The following is a 17,281-nucleotide window of genomic DNA, read 5'->3' on the forward strand; positions in this document are numbered from 1 at the left end:
GACGGTATATAGACAGGACTCCAACAAAGTTCTAGTGACATCGAAAGGATGATCAAAGGGCCAGATGTGTCTGATCTGAATATTGGGTTCAAGGCAAAGGATCTGAATACTTTTGAACTTGTTTCTAAAACGTGTTTTTGCATTGTCATTATGGGTTATTGGGTGTGGTTTGATGGCATAACATGTAATCCATTATATATTAAGTCTATAACACAATAATGTGGAGAAAGTGAAGGGGTCGAAACACTTTCCAAAGGCACAGTATGTGTGGGGCCCAGAAGAACCAGCTACTTTCAAAATCCACACAGACAGTTGTAGTTATGCAGTTAAGTGTCTCAACGATATGACCTTGAGTGTGCAGGTCTTCTTTTTTGTTCATGTTGTCAAGCAAATCGTTTTTTCTTCCTTAACGTGATAACTCATCAGTAATATTAGGAAGACGTTTACTTTGTTGCATATAATATATGACATTAATACACTAGCTCGACGTAGCAGTCATCAAACCAACACAACATGTACCGTTCAAAGGATGTCGCATAAAGCGCACGCGCAGTGTGGTCCCGACGTTGCGCGCAAGCTCAGTAGATCCCATCGGCCATTCATTATAAAGGCACGAGAAGCGCTGTCTCTTTCCACCTTCAGCCATTTTGACAATGTTAGGAGCTGTTGGACGCTGCTGCACCGGTGCTCTCCAGGCACTCAAGCCTGGGGTCCAGCCACTGAAGGCCCTCGCTGGATCTCCGTCAGTGCTTGGACGTAAGTTTTGCACGTTATTTTAGTTTCGCAAAGGTAATAAATGGGGAAAACACTGTAAGCACTTGGCCTAATACAGGGCTCCTATCTGCTAGTTAACCTTAGCAACACGCTGGCTTCCTTCATCGTAGCAGGCCTCACCTTTTTTTAATGTGTAACTTCGTTCTTTGAATTTAAAGTGAACGTTAATTATGTGTTGTGCATTACATTTAAGTGTTATGTTGATATGTGACCCAAGTACATGTAGCTGCGTGACATGGGTTTTGCGCAAATCAAAGTGACCTTTACATGTCTTGACAGCTTTGGTCTAGCGCTAGGAAGCTAATACTAGCAAATTATGGTCGCTAACTAGCGGGTTAACTTGGCATTGAGTTGCTAGTTGGTTAGCTGTTCAAGTAATTTTAAGGGTGAGTTCCTGGGGACATGCATGTTTTGATCCATTTATCTCGTCAGTTACCGAGCACTGGATTTAATTCTAGTTAAGTTTAGCCTTTAAGGCTAACTCACCTTTGGCTTGACATTTTCCCCCGGCATTTGAAGGGGAATCGTTCTCCTTTCTATTCAATTGTATTACTTGTACCTGAATAACTACGTTGTATACACAAACTTGACATTCAACTTGTTTCACGGTGCTTGCGCCCAAGTGTCGTTTGCTACATGTGTGCATTTTTAAGCTACCACTATAACGATGTTTATCAGACGCCTGTAATTGATTGTTCGTTCACAACAAGGTCATAGTTTTGGTCACTAGCCACTAACAGTAACGGGTTTCATTTACAGGCAGAGATTACGCTGCTCCGGCTGCCGCCGCCGCATTCGCCCATGGCAGAATCGTAGCGGTCATTGGTGCCGTCGTCGACGTCCAGTTTGATGAGGGCCTCCCACCTATCCTCAATGCCCTGGAAGTCGCTGGACGCGAGTCCAGACTGGTCCTGGAGGTCGCGCAGCATCTGGGTAAATTGCCTATAGTTTGAAGAGGCATTTCGCCAACGTTGCGTAATAAAATTTTCATTGTAGTGTTGACTATAATTGCCGCCCAGTGAATAAAGTTCTCTACCTTCAGGTGAGAATACTGTGCGTACCATTGCCATGGACGGTACAGAGGGGCTTGTACGTGGGCAGAAAGTTGTGGACACTGGCGATCCCATCAGAATCCCAGTGGGCCCCGAGACCCTGGGTAGAATCATGAATGTCATTGGAGAACCTATTGATGAGAGGGGACCAATCTCCACTAAGCAGTAAGCACTTTCAGTCCATTCATAACGCATAGGAAGTTGCGATCGCAGGTTCTAGTTCTTTTAAACAAATTTGCAATGTCAATGATAAGCAGGTGGCTTGTTTGCAACACGTGAAATTGTTGGCTCTGATCTGTGGCTTTGTTGGGTTTTTTTTCCCCAGGACTTCACCCATCCACGCTGAGGCGCCTGAGTTCACAGACATGAGTGTGGAGCAGGAGATCTTGGTTACTGGCATCAAGGTGGTAGATCTGCTGGCTCCCTACGCCAAGGGAGGCAAAATCGGTATGCAGGGGTGACCGATGTCCTTGTTTACCATCTTTCGCATTTGATTAGTTGGTTCCCTCATCCACTGAAGACCGTTGACTTGACGTCTTTGTGCTCACAGGTCTGTTTGGCGGTGCCGGCGTGGGCAAGACTGTGTTGATCATGGAGTTGATTAACAACGTGGCCAAAGCCCACGGTGGTTATTCGGTGTTCGCCGGAGTGGGAGAGCGTACCCGCGAGGGAAACGACTTGTACCACGAGATGATTGAGTCCGGTGTCATCAACCTGAAAGACACCACCTCAAAGGTGAACGCCTGTCTGTTTTTGCTGGTGCCGCTGTTCCCGAGAGCTTATAGGGGGCTGCGTTCATTGTTTTCACTGTTGTAGAAGTGAGGACAAACATGCAACATTTAACTTGCTGTTCACTGAAACTTGTTCTATTTCACCTTGTTCTGTTGCCTTGTCTTGAGTCTTGTCTAATGTCTCTGATGACCCCCCCCCCCCCAGGTGGCTCTGGTGTACGGACAGATGAACGAGCCCCCAGGTGCCCGTGCCCGTGTGGCCCTCACTGGCTTGACTGTGGCAGAGTACTTCCGTGACCAGGAGGGTCAGGACGTGCTGCTCTTCATCGACAACATCTTCCGCTTCACCCAGGCCGGCTCGGAGGTGTCCGCCCTTCTGGGCCGCATCCCCTCGGCTGTGGGCTACCAACCCACCCTGGCTACTGACATGGGCACCATGCAGGAGCGGATCACCACCACCAAGAAGGGTTCAATCACCTCTGTGCAGGTAAAACCGAGCTCAAAGGAGACCTCGGAGGGCTGTGTGCACCTTGCCCCCCAGGGGAGGGCCACCTGTGATTGACCAACCATCCTCTCTTTCCAAGGCCATCTATGTGCCCGCTGATGATCTGACTGACCCTGCCCCTGCCACCACCTTCGCTCACTTGGATGCCACCACCGTGCTGTCCCGTGCCATCGCTGAGCTGGGCATCTACCCTGCTGTGGATCCATTGGATTCCACCTCTCGTATCATGGACCCCAACATCGTAGGCGCTGAACACTACGATGTTGCCCGTGGCGTGCAGAAGATCCTCCAGGTCAGTGTTTCAGGCCAGTGTTTCGGTCAGTCCCAAATTAATTTAAAACTGGTCTGTTAATCCAGTTTTGTTTTTTTTGCTCCCACCCCCCCAGGACTACAAATCCCTGCAGGACATCATTGCCATCCTGGGTATGGATGAGTTGTCTGAGGAGGACAAGCTGATCGTGTCTCGCGCTCGTAAGATCCAGCGTTTCCTGTCCCAGCCCTTCCAGGTGGCTGAGGTTTTCACTGGTCATGCCGGCAAGCTGGTGCCCCTCAAGGAGACCATCAAAGGCTTCCAGAGCATTCTCAACGGTATGTCGCCTGGTGTGTTTTGAATGAATCGCAGCGTCTGTCATTCCGAATGTCTAACCTGTTATTCTTTCCCTTCAGGTGAGTATGATAACCTGCCAGAACAGGCCTTCTACATGGTCGGGCCTATTGAGGAGGTGGTCGAGAAAGCCGCCAAAATGGCGGAGGAGCTTGCATAAATTACTCAAATGTGGGGGGAAGGAGGATTCTGTCTAGGAGCACTTGGTTTGTAATAAAATGTCAACTGCAACAATTGTACCATTTATCATCCTGAAAGTTATTTAAAGTTTTCGATGGAAGGATGGAATAAAGATCTGTCTTGACAATTAGTTTTCAGTTTGCTGTATATTTTGTTGCATTTTTCTATGTATTGTAACATTGCAATGCTGTTCTTGTCTCACTGTCATGCCTGATGTAAAATGTCGTCCTCCAGTAATCCTCCACTAGATGGGGTTCATAGGCTTTGTACAGTGTTGCTTCTTGGACAGTGATGCAATAAATAGCTGTTTAAGGTGAGGGCAGTGTCTTTCCTTAATGTGCTGTAGATCTTCAAGATGCATTTTGCATCAGTGAATTTCTTAATAATAAAGACTATGCATGGAAGTGTAGTTGAATTTCTGCAGACAGTTCTATTAAGCCACATTTTGCAACTAATTCTAGGGGGGAAAAAAACTTATCATAAATACCCCACCAAGCAATCAGAGGTGGGCTATGGCTGTCAGGGAAATAGATGCTTCAGTGCACAAAGTACAGATCACCTTGGGCTGTTAACCTTGTTTATTCATTGGCCATAACTGTTCTACATTCAATGGACAGTGCTTGAAATGAAGCCAATAAATAACCCAACAGTGCTTATCGGAGGCAGGAATAAAAACAAACTGGTGCGTTTCTGATTAAAAAGGACATTAAGGAAGTCTGCAGCAAAAAGTGCAGGACATCCAGAGTAGTAGAGAATGTGCACCCCTGTTTCAGTCCAAGTCATGCTATAGCAAATCCAATCACAAGACATGCAGATCCTAGATATAGACATTTAATAATTTTTGCACTGACTGAATAATGGTTGTTCCAGTGGAGTACCACTGACAGCATATCAGGTGCTGCGTTTCTATAACAGGACTTGGCCAAAATGGAAAATACCTCTTCAGGCGTTGTAAGAACTGGCATAATTCAGCAATGTCTAAACTTGTGAACACAACCAAGACATCGGCCTCAGTTGATGGCTTTGGCTGGTAAGATGGCCTCTTTGAGCAGTATCCAATCGGCGAACACGGTCGGCATGTAGGACAGGGGCAACCAGAAGAACTTGGCGTCCCACCCAGGGGAGTAGCGGGTTCGGGGACGGACGGCAGCCACCGCGTGCTCCATGCAGCTCACCACCTTCATCAGGTCGGGGTCGGACATCTTGACAAGCTTGTCCTTCATCATCTTGTCCACTGAAAGAGACAAGGCAGACAGGAACCGTGTTTGGTAATTCAAGAGTGGGTGGAGCTTTCTGAAATGTCATGTCCTTTGAAAGATTGGACCTAAAAAAGACATTTTCAGAAATTTGAAGCAACTATTTTGTATTGAAGGTGGTACCAAATGTAAATCTAAGTAAATATATATCCTAACCCTTATCTAAATAATCGGGTCCATAGTCATCCCGGACTTCCTGTGGCAGCTTCTCCCAGAGATGCCTGACACTGTTGCCCAGCACGACGGTGTCAGTCACAGTGGTTTTGAAGAAACCTGGCTCGATGCAGAGGACTTTGACTCCAAAAGGCGCCATATTCATCCTGAAAAACAATTTGAAACAAAAAACCTGTGATACCTGGCTCTCGTGTGTGTGTTCACCCCACATCGATTCTTGGTGTTACAACATGAAATCGAAATGTCCATCTCAGCGATAGATCCCAGGTTATTATTACAGGTTATATTGAATCATGATAATGAATTACATTTGTTGCTGTTCACAAAGGTTTTTTGCTATTCCACAAGTTTTCATTTTACTATTCACTCAGTATTTAATCACATCTGTGACTCAGTGAAAAAACAGAATTTTTATGTTGATGACTTTTAGCTTTTTTCCCCCTGTCATCTCTGCACAGAAAGTCAGTTGTACTGGTCTCTCTTATTTCAGTACTTGACTTTGGTGATATGTGCTATGAACTATATACAGTGAGGGATACTTTTTTTTATCCCCTGCTGATTTTGTACATTTTCCCACTGACAAAGAAATTATCAGTCTACAATTTTAATGGACAGAATAACAACAACAAAATCCAGAAAAAGGCATGTCAAGAATTGTATAAATTGATTTGCATTTTAATGAGTGAAATAAGTATTCAACCCCTCTGCAAAACATGACTTATTACTTGGTGGCAAAACCATTTTTGGCAATCAGAGAGGTCAGCACACATGACCCCTTTGCACACATCTCAGGAGGGATTTTGTCCCACTCCTCTTTGCAGATCTTTAATCATTAAGGTTTCGAGGCTGACATTTAGCAACTCGAACCTTCAACTCCTTCCATAGATGTTATAAAAGGATTAAGGTCTGGAGACTGGCTAGGCTACTCCAGGACCTTAATGTTCTTCTTCTTGAGCCACTCCTTTGTTGCCTTGGCTGTTTGTTTTGGGTTATTGTCATGCTGGAATACCCATCCACAACCAAATTTTCAATGCCCTGGCTGAGGGAAGGAGGTTCTCACCCAAGATTTGACGATACGTGGCCCTGTCCATTTTGGTCTCATTTGACCACAACAATTTCACCCAGTTCTCCTCTGAATCATTCAGATGTTCAATGGGAAACTTCAGACGGGCCTGTACATGTGCTTTCTTGAGCAGGGGGGACCTTCCAGGCGCTGCAGTATTTCAGTCCTTTACGGTGTAGTGTGTTACCAATTGTTTTCTTGGTGACTATGGTCCCAGCTGCCTTGAGATCATTGAAAAGATCCTCCCGTGTAGTTCTGGGCTGATTCCTCACCGTTCTCATGATCACTGCAACTCCACGAGGTGAGATCTTGCATGGAGCCCCATACCGAGGGAGATTGACAGTTCTTTTGTGTTTCTTCCATTTGCGAATAAACTTGTCACTTTCTTGTCAAGCTGCTTGGCGGTGGTCTTGTAGCCCATTCCAGCCTTGTGTAGGTCTACTATCTTGTCCCTGACATCCTTGGACAGCTATTTGGTCTTGGCCATGGTGGAGAGTTTGGAATCTGATTGATTGCTTCTGAGGACAGGTGTCTTTTATACAGGTAACAAGCTGAGATTAGGAGCACTCCCTTTAAGAGTGTGCTCCTAATCTCAACTCGTTACCTGTATATAAGACACCTGGGAGCCAGAAATATTTCTGATTGAGAGGGGATCAAATACACTCATTAAAATCCAAATCAATTTATAACATTTTTGACATGTGTTTTTCTGGATGTTTTTGTTGTTATTCTGTCTCTCAATGTTCAAATAAACCTACCAGTAAAATTATAGACTGAAAATGTCTTTGTCAGTGGGCAAACGTACAAAATCAGCAGGGGATAAAATATATTTTTCCCTCACTGTATGCATGTATCAGCATCTGTATTTTAAGTTATCTTAAGGTTGATGTTCTAATGCTCATAAGGACATTAAATTGTTTGATACATTTCATTTTCTATTTGTCATTGCGAATGCTTTTCATAATGTATCAGTACTTCACATTTTATTAGGCACTGAATTTTTGTATTTTCTAGTTTTTTTTTATTACTGCAATTACAAAAGACCATGGTCTCAGCTTGATTTTATCGGTTCATGACAAGCAAATTAAACTAGCAAAATCTGTAATGTAACAGAAGGAAAATTAAACTGTTATAAAAGCAGCATAAAAACAAATATTGTGTGGATAAAATATGACCTGCCCTGCTTTACCTCAGACTGTCGTTGAAGGCCTCAACTCCATACTTGGAAATGGTGTACGGCCCCCCCACTGGACTGATCCTGCCAAACACACTGGCCACATTGACCACTCGACCCCTGGCCTTCTTGATGAGGGGCAGCACACTCAGGGTGACCGCGATGACCCCGATAAGGTTCACATCCAGCATGGACTTGTAGTCTTCGATGGTCAGCCAATCACAGTTGGCCGAGGGCGTGGCCACGCCTGCATTGTTCACCACAGCCCAAAGGCCTAGGTGACATGGCAGAACACAGGAATAGATTAGATAATGACATAATTTTACCGGCATAATTATGTAGGATACAACCTTGACCTCACCTTTACTCCCGACTTTGTCTTTAATCAAAGCGGCTGCTTTGTCGATGCTCTCATTCTTCCTGACATCCAGGTGGAGGGTGGTGAGTCTGTCTGAACAGGCCTTCCTCAGATCTTCCTCTCCCTTCTCCGTGAAGCAGGAAGCGATCACGGAGAAACCCCGCTGGTCCAGATGTCTGGCTAGCAGGTTGCCAAAACCGGAGTCACAGCCTGTGATGTACACATATTTGTTGCCTCTATCTGGGACCCTGGGGATCTCTCGGAACCAACGGTACAGATAGTAGAAGATCACCAGTCCAAGGAGGTACAGGAACATGACTGGGAGAGAAAGTGACAGGACAACCCCTTACGTCTCAAGTTTTATCTGTGACTGTGTTGATACAGAGGCTTTGGCTATGACTAACTGTAGTTTCATCACCACCATGTCCTTTCATCAAGTTCAAATCAGAAATTAACTTGACTTAAATGTACTTTCAAAATGTCAATCATTCTGATGTGTTCTCCAATCTTACAAAGGAGATTAAAACTTGGAAGACAACAATGACCTCTAACAAGGCACTGACCCAAAACATGCATCAAAATCAACAAAGAAAATGTTGCGGGACCACAAAATCAATGTTTTACAAAGGTGCACTTGAACCCAACTTAAATTAAAGAGGCCAGTCTACAAACGCAAAATAAGAATATGAAGGACCATGAAATGTGTTGCACAGAGGAGCGGTCCAAAATCCTTCCAGAAGTATGTGCCTACCTAGTCAGACTTTACAGGAAGAGGCTCAGTGCTGTTATCCACTGCAGGGGACATTTCACAAAATACTAATTGTAGGGTGCCAATAATTTTGAAACCTGTTTTTCAAAAAATGTCATACTATTCATGTTTTGTGGTTCAGAAAACTTTTGTGTTGAAAGAAAGGTATATGGTTACCCCTTATCTTTGATCCCAAAATATGACTTATGGTTTATTTTAGCTTAATACCTGTGTGGAATATTTTACACTGCCTTTTTATTTATCTTCATCAAGAGTACCAATAATTTGAAGTGAATGTACATATGCACATTGCATAAATATAGTAGACAAGTGGGAAGAAATGTATACACTGAATTTATGTCTGTTTAATTGCAGTGCAGTATTACAATTATCGTAGGCTATTTGGGACTCGGCATACACATGTGCTACATTCATATAGTATTCATTACTGAGGACTGGACAGAGCTTGGATCCAGTTATCAGCGGTAATTTCAAAGTACGAACATTTCAATCTTGCGTAACTGCTTTTTGTAAATGATCAACGGCAAAAAGATCAAAATGTATACCAAAGCAAAGGTCATATAAAATGTAAAAGCCCACTGTGGGAATAATGCAGCAAGATTTTGACTAATAACAAAGTTGTCTTTTGATTATAGCGTACTATAAAATCACGTTTTATTTTGAGCTAGCACTATCGGTATTAGGTATTAACAACCATTACCATCTTAAAATCGTTTTACTATTTAAGGGGGGGAAGACAATGCAATGAGTTTAAATTGACAAGTGGACTGAAGGGAGACCTATTGTCCAACAACACTGTCCTATTGTAATTATTTATTCTTAAACCTATGAATGTGAAAGCTACCAAAAAAAAAAGCTATAAATATCCCAATTGTAATAAAAGGAAGTATTTCAAAACAGTAGAATCAACCCTATCCTCCAAGTTTACATACATTCAAGAAGTCTTACCTGTTGGATACGTTCCCTGCACATGCAGCAAACACTTCCACCACCTACGGAAATACTGCACAAACTTTGTCGCCGGAAGGCCAGAGTGAAGCAAAGTTAGTTTTATCACGGACATCAAGTTCAAAGTTTATTTTTCGAATGCACCGAATAACACTGCGTCATCCCGCACAATGAAATTATCTGGGTATTCGTATTCTCTTGTCAATAGCTATGAAGTCAACCATTCCATGACTATGAAAATTGGGAATGGATGGACTACAATCCACACCTTAAATTAATTAATTAAGTCATAATTTTTTGAGGCGAATTTCTGACTTCAAATGCAAACAGCTCCTACAAAAGGTGTTGTAATAATTTTTTTAAAGAACATATTCTGAATCGAGGAAGGATAGACTACAATCCACGGCTTTTGTTTTGTTTAGTTTTTTCGAAAATTTGATAAAAGAAATAGAAAAAAAGTATAAAAAATAGAAAATTCAATAGCTCCTACAAAACAGGTGCCATGCCTACGAAAACTCCATATTCTGAATCGGGGGAGGGTGTACTAAAATCCACAGCGTTTTAGTATTTCAAGATTTTTCATTTCAAAATGTACTAAAACGATGAATATTCAATAGCTCCTAAAGAAAGGTGTGTCATAATTATGAAACATAGATATACTGAATTGGGGAGGGATGGACTACAAAGCCTTTGGTTTTTTATAATTCGTCATTTCAAAATGTTTGATATATCTTTTTTTTATTCAATAGCTCCTGCAAAATAGGTGCCAGTTTGTATCGTCTTAAAGCAAGTCATCAAATACCAAAAAGTAAGTAAGAATTCCATCAGAATCCCAGTGGGCCCCGAGACCCTGGGTAGAATCATGAATGTCATTGAAGAGCCTATTGATGAGAGGGGACCAATCTCCACTAAGCAGTAAACATTTTCAGCCAATTCATAACAAATAGGAAGTTGCCATCTCAAGTTCTAGTTTTAAGCGAATTCTCTATACAATGTCAATGATTAGCAGGTAGCTTGCTTGCAACAAGCAAAATTGCCGATGCACTAGAGTTCACAGACATGAATGGAGCAGGAGATCTTGGTTACTGGCATCAAGGTTGTAGATCTGCTGGCTCCCTATGCCAAGGGAGGCAAAATCGGTACACGGGGGTGACCGATGTCCTCGTTAATCATCTTCCGCAATTGATTAGCTGGTTCCCTCATCCACTGAAGACCGTTGACTTGACGTCTTTGTGCTCACAGGTCTGTTTGGCGGTGCCGGCGTGGGCAAGACCGTGTTGATCATGGAGTTGATTAACAACGTGGCCAAAGCCCACAGTGGTTACTTGGTGTTCGCCGGAGTGGGAGAGCGTACCCGCGAGATGATTGAGTCAGGTGTCATCAACCTAAAAGACATCACCTCAAAGGATGAACGCCTGTCTGTTTTTGTTCACTGGCGATACTGTTCCGGTGGGCTTATATGGGTTGTGTTCATTGTTTTCAATGTTGTAGAAGTGAGGGAAAACATGCAAAATGTTTCAATGTATTGTAACATAGCAATGCTTTTCCTGTCTCACTGTCATGCGTAATGTAAAATGTCGTCCTCCAGTTATCATCCACTAGATGGGGTTCATAGGCTTTGTACAGTGTTGCTTCTTGGACAGTGATGCGATAAATAGCTGTTTAAGTTGAGGGCAGTGTCTTTCCTTAATGTGCTGTAGATCTTCAAGATGCATTTTGCATCAGTGGATTTCTTAATAATAAAGACTATGCATGGAAGTGTTGTTGAATTTCTACAGACAGTTCTATTATAAGCCACAATTTGCAGCTATCTTTAGGAAAAAGGCACTTCTCACTGAAATACCCCACCAAGCAATCAGAAGTGGACTATGTATATGTTAGGGAATTAGACACTTATCTTCAATACAGCCAGATCACATCGGACTGTTGACCTTGTTTATTTATTGGCCATGACTGTTCAGCTTTCCTGTCTACAGACAGTGCTTGAAATTAAGCCAAAGAATGACCCAACAGTGCTCAGGAATACAAACAGGGAAATGGGTGTATTTATCTGGTTAAAAATGACATGGATAAGTAAGTCTGCAGCAAAAGGTGCAGGACATCCAGAGTAGTAGTGAATGGCATCTCAAATGTCTGATTGGCATCCAAGTCATGCTATAGCTAATCCAATCACAAGACATGCAGATCCTAGATACCGATATTCTATATATATTTAACTGGGAGCAGCACACCTCTAAAATGTTTTGCACTGATTGAATAATGGTTGTTCCAGTCGAGTACCACTGACAGCATTGACTGCATGTCAGCTTTGCCATCAGGTGCTGAGTTTCTGTAACAGGACTTGGCCAAAATGGAACTGGCATAATTCAGCAATGTCTAAACACGTGAACACAACCAAGACATCTGCCTCAGTTGATAGCCTTGGCTGGTAAGATGGGCGCTTTGAGCAGTATCCAATTGGCGAACATGGTCGGCATGTAGGACAAGGGGCAGCCAGAAGAAGTTGGCGTCCCACCCAGGGGAGTAGCGGGTTTCGGGGACGGACGGCAGCCACCGCGTGCTCCATGCAGCTCACCACCTTCATCAGGTCGGGGTCGAACATCTTGACAAGCTTCTCCTTCATCAACTTTTCCACTGGAAGTGGCAAGTTGGACAGGAACCGTGTTTGGTAATTCAAGAGTGGGAGGAGCTTTCTGAAATGTCATGTCCTTTGAAAGACTGGATGTAAAAATAAAGAGTTTAGTTTGCCTTCTTGACCAAACAAATTCAGACCAAAGGCCTAGGTGTCAGGGCAAAGCACAGGAATAGTTGAAACAGTATGACATAATTTGACCGACATAGTTATCTAGGATAACTCCTTGACCTCACCTTTAGTCCCAACTCTGTCTTTAATCAAAGCGGCTGCTTTGTCGATGCTCTCATTCTTCCTGACATCCAGGTGGAGGGTGGTGAGTCTGTCTGAACAGGCCTTCCTCAGATCTTCCTCTCCCTTCTCCGTGAAGCAGGAAGCGATCACGGAGAAACCCCGCTGGTCCAGATGTCTGGCTAGCAGGTTGCCAAAACCGGAGTCACAGCCTGTGATGTACACATATTTGTTGCCTCTATCTGGGACCCTGGGGATCTCTCGGAACCAACGGTACAGATAGTAGAAGATCACCAGTCCAAGGAGGTACAGGAACATGACTGGGAGAGAAAGTGACAGGACAACCCCTTACGTCTCAAGTTTTATCTGTGACTGTGTTGATACAGAGGCTTTGGCTATGACTAACTGTAGTTTCATCACCACCATGTCGTGTCATCAAGTTCAAACCAGAAATTAACTTGACTTAAATGTACTTTCAAAATGTCAACCATTCTGATGTGTTCTCTAATCTTACAAAGGAGATTAAAACTTGGAAGACAACAATGACCTCTAACAAGGCACTGACCCAAAACATGCATCACAATCAACAAAGAAAATGTTGCGGAACCACAAAATCAATGTTTTACAAAGGTGCACTTGAACCCAACTTAAATTAAAGAGGCCAGTCTACAAACGCAAACATAAGAATATGAAGGACCATGAAATGTGTTGCATGGAGGAGTGGTCCAAAATCCTTCAAGAAGTATGTGCCTACCTAGTCAGACTTTACAGGAAGAGGCTCAGTGCTGTTATCCACTGCAGGGGACATTTCACAAAATACTAATTGTAGGGTGCCAATAAATTTGAAACCTGTTTCTCAAAAAATTTCATACTACTCAATTAAATGTTTTGTGTTTCAGAAAACGATTGTGTTGAAATAAAGGTATACAATTCCACCTTTGATCCCAAAATACTGGTAATGGTTTATTTTAGCTCATTACCTATGTATAAAATTTTACACCGCCTTTTAAAAAAATCTTCATCAAGAGTGCCAATAATTTGAAGTGACTGTACATATGCCCATTATCAGGGGCATAGGTTTGATTTCAAATGTGAGAGGGACAAACACTGGCATAGAGTGGTGACGGCAGACCGGGGTGCAAGCAGTCCTTACATGGACCCCCAGGGACGAAAAATTGTAAAGCGGTATATACGCATGGAAAGTCGATCCTGAGGTCTGACTGTGATAACCACATAGAAACACACAATTTAAAATAAAATGTAAAAAAACATTTTATAGAGGTCAAGCACGGGCCCCCATCCCACGGCGCATCCAGAATATCTGTCAGTGGGGACAAATATGTTTTGGCAAACGCCCCTGGTTTTGGAATGGGATGGTCAACAAACTCGTATAGCTGTGACGGTCGGGTGTCCACATACTTTTGGCCATATCCTGTATGTACACTGATGGACACAACATCTCATTGATTCTGCTACAAACTCGCAAAACACAGCCTTCAGACGTTTCATTTAATATTACTTAGTTTACATATTGTCTATGATGTGTGCTCTTAGTGAAGAGTGACTACAGACCTCTGTATTTCAATCTGTGTGGCTGATCTGCGATCTAAATGTACATTTTGCCTGTACTGTACAACCTCACCTCCCAAGCTCCACCACTCTCTTGCATGACTACACTGGTTGACTCAACATCCTTCTGGTTCTGCAAATGAATATTCAAGATATTGGCTACACATAACATAACTAATTGTCTTTAAGTTATCCACCTTAAAAGACAACATTTCACCTCAGCTCCACGGATGACCTTTTCTCCCTGGCTTGTCTGATCCTGCTGTGACAAGGACCTTGTCACGGTCACCATCTGATCCTGCTAAAATGCAGGACATAAAATTGACATAATCTATACGACCTATAAGATTTTGATCTGTAAGACCCACATTCGGTTGAAATGTCAAATGTAGCTACTTATGTAGGGAACTACAACGTCGTTAGCCAACTTTTCAATAGATTAACTATTAAGCTAGTTAGTTAGCTATACCTTCTAATGTCTCATTGCTAGCTAGCTGTACCACTCACTTTGTCTTTGCATAAAAAAATACCCGTTTGTCTAACTTGGCTGGTGTCATACGGTGCTATAGCTGTGAGTGAGGTGAACCTAGTGTAATGTAGACTGTTAGCTAGCGAAATAACGTTTGCTATCAAGCTGATATATATTTTGGAACTCTCATTCATATATAACGTTAGCCTTTTAGAAAACGTTACCGGTTTTAGAAAAACACTGATAAATTAAAAGCCGTGGATAGTAGTCCACCCTCCCCCGATTCAGAATTGTCATAGTCACGGCCCCGGTTTTGTAGGAGCTTTTGACGAATTAGCCCAAAAACTTTTAATACTTTTGAAAAAATAAAAGTTGTGGATTGTTAAACCGATTCAAAATCTGCAATTTTCATAGTCATGGAATGCTTGACATTATAGCTATTGAGAAGAGAAAACGAATATCCACCGAATGTCCATTACAAAACTAATTTTACCTCGCTCAAGGACGCCACATGACCAGGACTGACCAATCGAGTCGAATTGGGCAGTCCAGTGTTTCTCAAGGAAAAACAATTGCTTGAAAGATAAATCTGCACATTGAACATAATTAACAAGTGCAATTAATTAACGCTTTATTGGTTAACCGTTTTGCGCTGTACTTTAGGTTATACTGCGGAGCCACTTAAGGGTCGTGGTAAATCAATAAAAAAGCAAGGCAAATCAGATTCTTAAATCAATTCCGTAATTCTTGTAATCCATCGTCTCAATTTTAATTCATTCCCTGAATTTTGTGAATTAGTTTCCTTAGATCTCACCTGTTGTAGTAGACAGTATAGAGCAATGGCTCTATAATTTAGTTCAAATTATATTATTCATTTATTTTAAATGTTGTAGTGCTGATGCTTACAGATTAATGTAATTAACAAATTAATAAAATGTGTTTCACACACCACTTTGGGTTTGAGATTACAGAAATTCCTTGCTTTTTTCAAATGAGCTGATGACTATGGCTTGCCTATACCGTGGGTGGCAGTCCACAAGCTTGTGGCAATTGATATAAAGCGTCCCTGCAGATATTGGATAGCTAGCGTATAACCGGTGTGATCTCTCATGAGATGTGAACGACTTCTTGTGCGGCAAACTTCTGTCCCCCGTTTGCGGCGCGCACCTATAGCCTTGGGCGTTAGCATAGAGGTAAATAGCAAGCTGGTGGACATTGTTTGCTGTCTGGGAGGCTCCAGCAAGCCAGTTGTCTCCTCAGCCAGTTGTCTCCTATCCTAATAAAAACCTGTTCATCTGTGCTCTCCACGCTCAGTACTGTGCGGTCAAAATCTTTACAGTACATTGTGTAATTCGCTGTGGACAAAATTACGCAACAACGGTAAATTGAAACCAAATTCATCAACCGATTGAGGGCTTGATTCAGACTCACACAGAATATTTCAAAGTAAACAATTGAAATCACAGGCTGTTCCAACGTGAATTTCATCACGGAAAATCAGCTCCCCCAAGGTTTTAATTTCCCTGGGTCTACTGTAAAAGATTGATTACACACATGCTGGAAGTAAAAGATGGCCTAAATATGCATTATTCATAGGGAAAAAGGCAATTACAAAAAGTATTGACAAAAATTACTGACGTTTTTGTCGCATTTTAGTCATTAAATTTTTTCTCCGCAATAAAGCTTATTTAGGAGAAACCGCCCATCACGTGCAGAATTAAAAAGCGTTATCCAATTAGACTAGCGTTATTGTTCAGATTTTTAGTATACTGATAAAACGGATTCAGGAGTTAACAGGGAATATTATTAGTTACAGAAGGCTAATATTGACTAAAACAGGTGACTAAATTAACATTGGGCCGGACTATCTTTAGCCAATATTATTTTAACTAAAATAATTGCCTATTCCCAGTTAAATCCTGAATTTCCAGAATGTCAAATAGCCGCTTTTACTGCTTCTTGTTTATCTCATTAATTTGGCCAGAACAATTTAAACACAAGCATTCACTCTCTTAATGATCAGCTTTTCTCGGTCGTTAAAATTATTAACTACTTTTTCAGCTGTTTTGACATCTTCCTCCTCATCGCTGCCTCAATTTATTCCACTGTCTCAGCACGAGACCTGCTCAACGGCCCTGATGCCTGCTAGAGAATACGTTTTCCATTTTGGGAAACGGTTTGGCTTTTACCTCACAAATATCTTTCTTCTTTTTTTCTTCGTTTTACCCTGCGAATCATCATTTAAAAGAATGTTACCTACTCTGCAAAATCATCATCATTGTCCATACGTAATAAGATTTTGGCAAGAAATTTGTAGACTTATGATTGACCAACATTTTTGTGTATTTATGGTAGAATATATGTTTGGGAATTCGTATTTGAGCAATAAAAATATAAAAAAGTACTACATTTTTACTCTGTGTCATGTTTTCCGATTATCACTAGATGGCAATAAAAAGGTTCCAACCACTAGAACCGAATCATCCTTTTCCAAAAAAATTGTAAAACTGTCAGTTTATTATTTACTACCTGGAATACTTAAAACCAGATGTAAAATAATAACTTTTTGGATTCAATCCGTCAATTTAGGAATATATATATAGGAAAGGTTAAACAAAAACATGAAAAAAGCTCATGTATTTCAGCAGTTTTTCAGCAGTGTACATACATTACTGAAATATATGAGCTTTTTTCATGTTTTTTAACCTTTCCTATTTGCAAGTGATGATGTAGGGATAATGTAGCTCAATGGTAGATGGTCAAGACACAAGGAACCCAGTATAGTTACAGCT

At 41.9% G+C, this 17,281-nt stretch overlaps 3 protein-coding genes and 1 long non-coding RNA gene across 4 annotated transcripts; 2 read left to right on the plus strand and 2 right to left on the minus strand.

Moving 5' to 3' along the window:
- Positions 1–608: 608 nt before the first annotated feature.
- Positions 609–4,163, plus strand: atp5f1b (ATP synthase F1 subunit beta). Its single transcript, XM_013140053.3, has 9 exons — positions 609–756; positions 1,534–1,707; positions 1,817–1,991; positions 2,152–2,273; positions 2,377–2,561; positions 2,763–3,044; positions 3,142–3,354; positions 3,449–3,650; positions 3,729–4,163. The coding sequence occupies exons 1-9, from the start codon at positions 654–656 to the stop codon at positions 3,824–3,826; spliced, it is 1,554 nt and encodes a 517-aa protein (XP_012995507.1). The 5' UTR covers positions 609–653; the 3' UTR covers positions 3,827–4,163.
- Positions 4,164–4,409: 246 nt separating this feature from the next.
- Positions 4,410–9,782, minus strand: LOC106024889 (retinol dehydrogenase 7-like). Its single transcript, XM_013140054.4, has 5 exons — positions 9,589–9,782; positions 7,875–8,189; positions 7,529–7,787; positions 5,259–5,422; positions 4,410–5,080 (listed from the first exon to the last, which is right to left on the minus strand). Exons 1-5 carry the CDS (start codon positions 9,701–9,703, stop codon positions 4,857–4,859), a joined length of 1,077 nt encoding a protein of 358 aa, XP_012995508.2. The 5' UTR covers positions 9,704–9,782; the 3' UTR covers positions 4,410–4,856.
- A 100-nt stretch (positions 9,783–9,882) lies between these two features.
- Positions 9,883–10,917, plus strand: LOC109614929. Its single transcript, XR_002195933.2, has 3 exons — positions 9,883–10,218; positions 10,338–10,396; positions 10,831–10,917. It is a non-coding gene; the product is annotated as an uncharacterized LOC109614929 (long non-coding RNA).
- A 579-nt stretch (positions 10,918–11,496) lies between these two features.
- On the minus strand, positions 11,497–14,801 carry LOC106024880 (17-beta-hydroxysteroid dehydrogenase type 6). Its single transcript, XM_020042158.2, is given in 5 exon segments — positions 11,497–12,077; positions 12,079–12,120; positions 12,122–12,291; positions 12,457–12,771; positions 14,714–14,801. Coding segments are annotated over 5 exon segments (681 nt in total). The 5' UTR covers positions 14,787–14,801; the 3' UTR covers positions 11,497–11,996.
- Positions 14,802–17,281: the final 2,480 nt, after the last annotated feature.

The sequence above is a fragment of the Esox lucius genome, chromosome 22, assembly GCF_011004845.1.
Source record: "Esox lucius isolate fEsoLuc1 chromosome 22, fEsoLuc1.pri, whole genome shotgun sequence".
NCBI classification, from domain to species: Eukaryota; Metazoa; Chordata; class Actinopteri; order Esociformes; family Esocidae; genus Esox; species Esox lucius.